Consider the following 10883-nt stretch of genomic DNA (forward strand, 5'->3'; position numbering starts at 1 on the left):
CTAGATTGTACACAATATAGTCAAGATTGACTTGCCTGCGCAGTCTATCTTTTTTTTGCGATACCGACCCCACTGGAGCGCGCATCGGTATCGCAGGCTGTGTACACACGTTGCGATTTGTACTAACATTCCTTAAGATTTTGACTATACAATCAAAATTGTAAGGTTACATCGCACCGTGTGTATGCACCTTTAGTAGCAATGTTTTTTTTTTTTTATTAAAAAAACAAACAAACTAAAAAACGGGATCTTACAAGGTTCTCACCTCTCTCACTTTCTCAAGTCCAAGAGTTAGGATGTAGGAAATGACAATCCATTCCTGCAGTGAAGGCCATCGCTCCATCTTCACCAAAATTACATAATTAAATAACAGCAAATACCCTAAGTACGCAATCTGGAAGATAAAAGAATATTTATGTATCCTACCAATGCCATACTGCTAGGGGGTAAATTTACTTAATGTCGATTTTAATCAATTGTAATTCATTCTGCATCAATGCTGTGTTTCAGGGGCTAAAATGCACATTGACTAAAATGTAAAAATCAATATAAAAAATCAAAAGTTAGTAAATGTGCTTTTGAGCCCCTGAAACATATAACTGACTTAGATCAATTAAAATCAACCTTTAGTACAGTGTTTCCCAACAACGGTCCTCAAGGCACACTAACAGTCCTGGTTTTAGTGATATCCAGGCTTTAACACAGGTGACTTAATTAGTAGCTCAGTTATTTTGATTTAACCATCTGTGCTGAAGCCTGGATATCACTAAAACCTGGACTGTTGGTGTGCCTTGAGGACCGGGTTTGGGAATGCGTGCTTTAGTATATACTGTACATCTCTCAATGGTAAATATTTGTTAGATTTATTTTATGCATTCATTGCATTTACTGTTTTCTTTCAATTTTTTTACATGTACCTTTTTTTGAAATGTACAAGTAAAAATTACTATTAATATTTTAGATAATTAAAGTAAGGCTAAATTGCATATAAACTTTTAATGGAAAGATATTGTTGTAGAAGGTAAAATGTAAAACTGTGGACACAATGGGGTATATGCGATTGCGGTCGAATTGCCGCAAATGTCGAAAAACGGGGCATTTTCGACCCAAAAAAATATTCGACAATACAATACAGTACTTTTCGACAAAAAAACAGACTTTTCAGATTCGACTTTTTAAAATTCGACAGTTGTCAAATTCGACATGTCTGCAAGGGTAAAAATGCGGCTTTTCGACAAAAGTATATTCAATTGAAGAATGTCGATTCGACAACAGTGCTTTTCGACAGTAATTTCGTCAATTTCATTCCACCTCACTTTGCTGGCGGAATCTAATAAAAAAAATTAAAAACATGTTTTTTTGTGTTTTTTTGTTGCTAATAGCATATCTATTTATATTAGAAGGGATTATGTACTTGGTTTGTCTATTAGGAGACACAACTATTATTTATATATTTTTTAAAATAATATTTTTTTTTAACTGACTAAAATAGAGAGAGCATGGTTTTCAGTGGGAAGGGGTGGTAATGGGTTAAAATCCAGAAAAAAAATGCGTGGGGTCCCCCCTCCTAAGCATAACCAGCCTCGGGCTCTTTGAGCCGGTCCTGGTTGTAAAAATACAGGGAAAAAATTTACAGGGGATCCCCCGTATTTTTAGAACCAGCATCGGGATCTGCGTCCGGTCCTGGTGCAAAAAATACGGGGGACAAAAAGCATAGGGGTCCCCCATATTTTTAACACCAGCACCGGGCTCCACTAGTCAGAGAGATAATGCCACAGCCGGGGGACCCCCCCCCTCCAGCCACCCAAGGGCCAGGGGTGAAGCCCGAGGCTGTCCCCCCCATCCATGGGCTGTGGATGGGGGGCTGATAGCCTTGAGACAAATCAAAGAATATTGTTTTTTTGCAGAAGAACTACAAGTCCCAGCAAGCCTCCCCCGCAAGCTGGTACTTGGAGAACCACAAGTACCAGCATGCGGGGGTAAAACGGGCCCGCTGGTACCTGTAGTTCTTCTGCAAAAAAAATACCCAAATAAAAACAGGACACGCACACCGTGAAAGTAAAACTTTATTACATACATGCTGACACACACACTTACCTATGTTCACACACCGACCTCTGTCCACTTCTCCAAGTAGAATCCGGGGTACCTGAAAATAAAATTATACTCACCTACATCCAGTGTGTCCTGTTCTTTTTTTGTAATCCACATACTTCGCAAAAAAAAAAAAAAACGCATACCCGATTCACGCACTGAAAGGGGTCCCATGTTTACACATGGGACCCCTTTCCCCGAATGCTGAGACCTCCCGTGACTCCTGTCACAGAGGGTCCATTCAGCCAATCAGGGAGCGCCACGTCGTGGCACTCTCCTGATTGGCTATGCGCGTCTGAGCTGTCAGACAGCGCATCGCACAGCCTCTCCATTATCTTCAATGGTGGGAACTTTGCGGTCAGCGGTGAGGTTACCCGCAGTCAGCCGCTGACCGCGAGTGACTTCTCCAAGTACCAGCTTGCGGGGGAGGCTTGCTGGGACTTGTAGTTCTTCTGCAAAAAACAATATTCTTTTATTTTACACAAGGCTATCAGCCCCCCATCTGCAGCCCTTGGATGGGGGGGGGGACAGCCTCGGGCTTCACCCCTGGCCCTTGGGTGGCTGGAGGGGGGAGGGGGGACCGGCCGGGATTCGATGATCGAATTGTGTCGAATTTAAAAACGGGCGAAAAAAAGCCGCAATTTGCACGGAATTGCATATACCCCAATGTGTGTTTAGTGGAACAATGCTTATATAGGGCAAAAAGGTGCAAGATAATAACTTAGACTGCTCTGTGCTCGTGTAATCCCCCTTAATATGATTTGGAAAGCATTACTGAAAGGTCAAATCGTTTGCCACAGAAATCAACTATATAGTTAACTCTGATCTGATTTAAGAAAGGTTCTCAGATAAATTGCTCCAATATTAATAATTAGATCACAAAATATATGGGGTAATGTTCAACTACTGAGAAATATAACAACAATACAATATAATACAATAATATACAGTAAGAGGTAAAATATTATATTTCTATGTAGTACGTGTGTTATTTGTTCTACCCTAGCAGTATTTTTTTTACAAAGAAACATAGCAATAATATTTGTTTTCTTATGAGACTAAAGAAATTTGTCTCAAATCTTGTTTTGTGAGAGGATTGCGCTTTCATGTGATAGCATATACACCAGGTGCAAAGCAGTGCCTACACTGTATGGGCAACTGTAAATGCAAAGCATTGCTGATCTTGCATGATTGGGCTAATTCCAACTTCAGAAAGCATTAGCCCATTATCTGCAATAGCGCAGCCTTGCCGGAGAGGGATCTTACAGTTCCTCTCTTCAGTGGGCTGCAGAGGATCTAGATGAGCATCTGGAAAGCCATACATACACAGTAGCCGCCGAGAGTCCGTAAGCGGAAGTGATCGCATATGCAAACAATTTACTTCTACTGATGACCGGGGCGGGCTCTTATCAGAGCCCATGTACTGGTGATCTATAGTCCTACAATTAAGTGGAAAAAAAAAAGAAATCTTATTGCTGCGATATACAGTACATTACCATAAATATACCCCTTTGTATGACACCCTTTATTTTGTAGGAGGCTGACCATTATATTTGCTGAGAAGATTTATCTGTAAGCCTAATATAACTGCTCCCAGTGTGTATACTTTTCCTTACCTATCAGCTACTTGTCCCACATAGCCAACTCACAGGTTACAGAACAGATGAGCATGGTGTATGATCTGTGAGAAAACATCACTATCCAGGCTTCATCTGTATGGATTTATTGTTCTGAATGAACCTCTAAACTCTTTAAATATCTAAATGATTTCTTGTTTGGTCCTATTATCCTGATCTGTTGCATGACTTATGGAAGTCTACTGTACTTACTGTATAAAACCAGAACTTAACAATTGGAGCATTGTAGAACTCATAAATCTTTGTGCCAATCGGAATACTTCTTTGTTTCCTATTCCCATTCTCTTCATCCCCTTTCCTAGAGTTTGTGTCAGCATTCCCATCCTATTCAGGAAAATAATAACATATTAATCCTTATCTGTCATCATAGAGATCTTAATTTTTCTATCTAAAAGCAGTAAAATAAAATTCATGAAATGAGAACTTGATAAAATGGTTCTGGATTGGAGACAAATAAATCCTGTGTAAAAATGTAGGTAAAGTAACACTTATATGTAAAGCACTAACAGGTATATTAAATGGAAAATCTCAAAGCTTCACAGATGCAATAAGGAAAAAATATTGAATGGCAGGGATTCATAAAAAAAAGAAAATAATATGTTATTTCAATTTATTCGACTCTTTTATATGTATATGTTATATGCTAAAAAGCATATATTGGCTCTACCCACAGTCTCTATTTTGATATACAGTAACATCACTTTTAGGGGCAAGAACAATCACTATACACTAGTGATGTGCACCGGACATTTTTCGGGTTTTGTGTTTTGGTTTTGGATTCGGTTCCGCGGCCGTGTTTTGGATTCGGACGCGTTTTGGCAAAACCTCCCTGAAATTTTTTTTGTCGGATTCGGGTGTGTTTTGGATTCGGGTGTTTTTTTACAAAAACCCCTCAAAAACAGCTTAAATCATAGAATTTGGGGGTCATTTTGATCCCATAGTATTATTAACCTCAATAACCATAATTTCCACTCATTTCCAGTCTATTCTGAACACCTCACAATATTATTTTTAGTCCTAAAATTTGCACAGAGGTCGCTGGATGACTAAGCTAAGCGACCCAAGTGGCCGACACAAACACCTGGCCCATCTAGGAGTGGCACTGCAGTGTCAGACAGGATGGCACTTCAAAAAAATAGTCCCCAAACAGCACATGATGCAAAGAAAAAAAGAGGCGCAATGAGGTAGCTGTGTGACTAAGCTAAGCGACCCAAGTGGTCGACACAAAGACCTGGCCCATCTAGGAGTGGCACTGCAGTGTCAGACAGGATGGCACTTCAAAAAAATAGTTCCCAAACAGCACATGAAGCAAAGAAAAAAAAGAGGCGCAATGAGGTAGCTGTGTGACTAAGCTAAGCGACCCAAGTGGCCGACACAAACACCTGGCCCATCTAGGAGTGGCACTGCAGTTTTCCAGCAGGAGGATGAGTGCTTCCATCCTCATGTGAAACTGAACCACTAGCCATGAACATAGGCCAGGGCCTCAGCCGTTCCTTGCCACTCCGTGTCGTAAATGGCATATTGGCAAGTTTACGCTTCTCCTCAGACGCTTTTAATTTTGATTTTTGGGTCATTTTACTGAACTTTTGTTTTTTGGATTTTACATGCTCTCTACTATGACATTGGGCATCGGTCTTGGCAGACGACGTTGATGGCATTTCATCGTCTCGGCCATGACTAGTGGCAGCAGCTTCAGAACGAGGTGGAAGTGGATCTTGATCTTTCCCTATTTTACCCTCCACATTTTTGTTCTCCATTTTTTAATGTGTGGAATTATATGCCAGTATCAATAGCAATGGCCTACTACTATATATACTGCGCACAACTGAAATGCACCACAGGTATGGATGGATAGTATATTTGACGACACAGAGGTAGGTAGAGCAGTGGCCTTCTGTACCGTACTGCTATATATTATATACTGGTGGTCAGCAAACTGTGCAAAACTGAAATGCACCACAGGTATGGATGGATAGTATACTTGACGACACAGAGGTAGGTAGAGCAGTGGCCTTCTGTACCGTACTGCTATGTATTATATACTGGTGGTCAGCAAACTGTGCAAAACTGAAATGCACCACAGGTATGGATGGATAGTATACTTGACGACACAGAGGTAGGTAGAGCAGTGGCCTTCTGTACCGTACTGCTATATATTATATACTGGTGGTCAGCAAACTGTGCAAAACTGAAATGCACCACAGGTATGGATGGATAGTATACTTGACGACACAGAGGTAGGTAGAGCAGTGGCCTTCTGTACCGTACTGCTATATATTATATACTGGTGGTCAGCAAACTGTGCAAAACTGAAATGCACCACAGGTATGGATGGATAGTATACTTGACGACACAGAGGTAGGTAGAGCAGTGGCCTACTGTACCGTACTGCTATATATTATATACTGGTGGTCAGCAAAATTATGCACTGTACTCCTACTATATACTACAATGCAGCACAGATATGGAGCGTTTTTCAGGCAAAGAACGTATAATACTGGTGGTCACTGGTCACTGGTCAGCAAAACTCTGCACTGTACTCCTCCTATATAATACTGGTGGTCCCCAGTCCCCACAATAAAGCAGTGTGAGCGCAGATATATGCAGCAGCACACTGAGCACAGATATGGAGCGTTTTTCAGGCAGAGAACGTATAATACTGGTGGTCACTGGTCAGCAAAACTCTGCACTGTACTCATCCTATATAATACTGGTGGTCCCCAGTCCCCACAATAAAGCAGTGTGAGCACAGATATATGCAGCACACTGAGCACAGATATAGAGCGTTTTTCAGGCAGAGAACGTATAATACTGGTGGTCACCGGTCAGCAAAACTCTGCACTGTACTCCTCCTATATAATACTGCTGGTCCCCAGTCCCCACAATAAAGCAGTGTGAGCACAGATATATGCAGCACACTGAGCACAGATATGGAGCGTTTTTCAGGCAGAGAATGTATAATACTGGTGGTCACCGGTCAGCAAAACTCTGCACTGTACTCCTCCTATATAATACTGCTGGTCCCCAGTCCCCACAATAAAGCAGTGTGAGCACAGATATATGCAGCACACTGAGCACAGATATGGAGCGTTTTTCAGGCAGAGAACGTATAATACTGGTGGTCACTGGTCAGCAAAACTCTGCACTGTACTCCTCCTATATAATACTGCTGGTCCCCAGTCCCCACAATAAAGCAGTGAGCACAGATATTTGCAGCCACCTGAATAAAACTGAGAGGACGCCAGCCACGTCCTCTCACTATCATTTCCAATGCACGAGTGAAAAATGTCGGCGACGCGCGGCTCCTTATATAGAATCCGAATCTCGCGAGAATCCGACAGCGGGGTGATGACGTTCGGGCGCGCTCGGGTTAACCGAGCAACGCGGGAAGATTCGAATCTGCCTCGGAACCGTGTAAAAAGGGTGAAGTTCGGGGGGGTTTGGATTCCGACGAACCGAACCCGCTCATCACTACTATACACTAGTTACAATGTATGCAGTTTTAGATGTCCCTATCAGAGCCGGCCCTAACCAATATGATGCCCTAGGCAAGATTTTGTCTGGTGCCCCCTAGCACCGCCACTAGTTCCGCCTCTGACTCTGCACCCCTTTCCCAGCACCATCACCCCTCACCCATAGCAGTCCTCATTTTGGTGCTCCTACGCCATTATTTTAGATATGAACAGTGCACATTCGGCACACAGACCAGAAAGTTGAGTGTTCTTGCTGGGAAGGGGCATGGCCACACAATAGTACCCCCAATTCAAATTACACCACACAGTAGTGCAACTTTATTCACATTATATCATGTGATAATGTGCCCTATTCCCGTTATATCACACAGTAGTACCACGTTACCTTACATACGTTACTCCTCACAGTAGTGCCCCTTATTCACATTACATCACACTGAATTGCTCCTTATTCAGATTACACCACACCATATTGATCTCTATTCACATTAGACCACACAGTAGTGCACTTTCTATACGTTATGCCACAGTAGAGCACCTTATACACATAATGCCACACATTAGTAATGCCTTTGTACACATAATACCACACAGTAATGCCCCTTACACATGACACACATTATTAATGTCCTCATAAACATAATGCGCCTTATACATTATGCCAACCTTTATTAATGCTCTAATACACATAAAGTCCCTTACACATATGCCACACATTATTAATGCCCTTATACACATAATGCCCCTTACACATATGCCACACATTATTAATGCATTTATACACATGACACACATGACGCCCCTTACAGATATGCCAAACACTATTGCACAATCAACCCACCTGTACACAGCACTCACACGGCTGCTAACACTGTGACCACTGCCTCTGCTTGGATACAGATGTGTCCTCATACATCTTGCCTCAATACACCATGCAGCAGGAGATATCTGGCATGAGTCAGCTGTCAGCTCTAGGCCAGCTCTGCTAACGCCGGGCACCATTTTTGCCAAAAATGCATCTTATTTGCATTGCTATGTGACGAGGATGCACAAGCAGCTTCTGCTGATTAAAATGATATGCGGTATGCCTATATTCTGTGTGCGACTGTGGCTGTATCTGCATACAAAATGCTATGTTACAGTGATTTCCAGGAATACACTGTAACATAGCATTTTGTATGCAGATACAGCTGCAGTCACACACAGAATATAGGCATGCTGTATATAATTTTAATCAGCAGAAGCTGCTTGTGCCCCCAGCCATTCCAAATGCCCTAGCCATTTGCCTAGTTTGCCTATGCCTAGGGCCGGATCTGGTCCCTATATTACTGTATATATACCATAGTAGAAAAACATGTTATGAAATAATCAGAAATATTGCTTAAATATTAAAAAATATATAGAACTTGATAGAGCAAGATTATTTGGATAACTATCCATTGTCATAGCGAGGGACAGAGAGGGGGTTCTAAAACAGTCCTGGCATTGAAGCCGCATGCATAAAATGACTAAAGGGCGTGGTCATGTCTCACTCACGAGGGCATGCAACGAGTCACGTTTCTCTCTGTATGCCAGGCTGCTGAGCAGAGTGCTAAGATGCAGAGCTGTTCAGCCAGTTCCTGTCTCTGTGTGCCAGGTAGCCGAGTAGAACGCTGGGAGGCGGAGCTGCTCAGCCAGCCCCTGTTGCTCTTGGTGCCAGCTTTTAGGCCGAAGCGGCCTATCAGGCCATTAACTCTTCTGACATTTGCAAGAAGTGCCAGATGGAAAGTCCAGCCCTGGCCTTAGCATTCCCAACACCAAGAGATTAGTGACAGAAATTACATTTTATGTTATATTAAATCTTTGGAATTTAAAGAAATTTCATGTCAGAGTAAAGTTTAATATACATTTCTTGTTTAACTGCAGATTAATTTTAAACAAAGCTTTAATAATATTTGAAAGAATACTCATAGTTGTTTCATATAATTTACAAATAATACCAGTCTGCATCTTACCATATTGTCATCTTCTTTCTCTTTTCCTTCCTCATATTCCTTTGATGTGTGGAATGAAAGGTCGTCCTGAGACCGGAACTCCAGAAATAAAATGGTCGGAGGTAGAAGAATCCCTAATATTACCTGCACTCAGTAAAAGGGAAAATGCATTGTTAGTAAGCAAAAAATCCACGCAGGATATAAACAGTTTTCTACCAGCTTGTTTTGACTAACTGAAGGTCTTGGTGTTCTCTCTAATTAGCTATACTTTATATTTAAATTGATTTTTGCATTCTTATGAGTTAAAGTGCCCATACACAGTTAGATCTATTCACTCAGCATTGAGGCCAAACAGAGATCCAATGGTCTCCAATTAGCTTGGTTGAAAAATAATCACACACATGGTCAGATCTGTGAAATTTTTATGCCACTAAGGTCAACATCTACTCAACAAACACCCCATAAAATGTTGATTGGAATCAATGATTGTTTTGGACCCATGTACCCACTGAAAAGTTTGGTCTAAAACAACCACATTGTCCATGAAAATCATTGCTTGTAAGGATAGCTTTAACCTTTTAGATTACTGCAAGGTACAATGTATACAACTGAACATGCTTTAGAACATTGAAATAGAGAGGCTGAAGCAGTTACATAATTTTAAAGATGTTATAAAGAATTTATGTTTAGTATAAGAATAAATCTGAAAAGTAAACCTGCCACCCTATCAATTCACTTACAGCCAGTGGCAACACTTAGAGTCATGAGGTGCTTGATCCTAGTAACTTCTCATGAATATTAGTTCAGTCCACATGATAGCTGTCCACATTGTATGTAGCTAATGGACTTACTTTCCAATAAATGAATCCTCATGTCTGTTTGTACGTAATTCTTACTGTACCTTAAGACCCGGATTCTTCCTCATTCGTAGACGTCCCATCCACATGTCAGTTAGTAGCATCTGGCTGCATGTGTGTGCTATAAAGTCTCGATGTTTGGCAGCAACCGCTAATTTTAGACATGTGGAATTACTCCAGTTCTTTAGCTCATAAGTCAAAAGTTTCATGGCAACCTGCTCATCATGTTTGTAGGACTGGTCCAGCAATTCCACGGCCAACTGACCAAAATCCCTATTGTAAAGCAAAGTGAAGACAATTTACTTATACTACCATCTTGCTCAAAACTAGATTGTACAAACATCCATTTTGTTTCACTTTTTACGATGCATTGCAATTTATTTTAATGTTTGCTCCACTTTTGTTATCTATGGTTAGTCTTGTATAAAAATCTTAATAAACACTCATAATAACATAAGCATCTGAAAGCTAAGAAAATATAACATTGTGAAAGGAGACTAAAGATTTTTTTTTCTTTATCCACTTTAAATACTGAGGGAAAAAACACATTATGACAAATAACATTTCATTTAATAAATATCAAAGAACCAAATGTAATAGGTCCCTCCAGGACATAAAACACTGCCTGATATACAGGTAGCAGTTTCACATCTGCCATCTTGGATTCAAAAAGAGTCTGCCACTTCCCTAGGAGCTGGCTGAAATACATGGAGGAGATGCTTTAGATAGACTATGGGGCTGATTAATAGCGTTGAGGGCACATAATCTGAACACCCCCATGTACATGCCTATGGGTAGGATGTTTTGTGCAAATTAATAGTGAGATTTAAAGCAGCAATGTTTATTAAG

General features: G+C 41.0%; 1 protein-coding gene across 1 annotated transcript in view; it reads right to left on the bottom strand.

The window, feature by feature from the left end:
* The window catches only part of TRPM1 (transient receptor potential cation channel subfamily M member 1), a 307999-nt gene that overhangs the window by 61940 nt on the left and 235176 nt on the right, over positions 1–10883 (bottom strand). The window contains exons 17-20 of the mRNA XM_063926248.1: positions 10079–10307; positions 9199–9321; positions 3924–4055; positions 266–394 (exon numbers count right to left, since the gene is read on the bottom strand). Coding sequence (XP_063782318.1) covers positions 266–394; positions 3924–4055; positions 9199–9321; positions 10079–10307 — 613 coding nt within the window. The remainder of the gene's footprint in view (positions 1–265; positions 395–3923; positions 4056–9198; positions 9322–10078; positions 10308–10883) is intronic.

The sequence above is a fragment of the Pseudophryne corroboree genome, chromosome 6 (genome assembly GCF_028390025.1).
Source record: "Pseudophryne corroboree isolate aPseCor3 chromosome 6, aPseCor3.hap2, whole genome shotgun sequence".
In the NCBI taxonomy this organism is placed as follows: Eukaryota; Metazoa; Chordata; class Amphibia; order Anura; family Myobatrachidae; genus Pseudophryne; species Pseudophryne corroboree.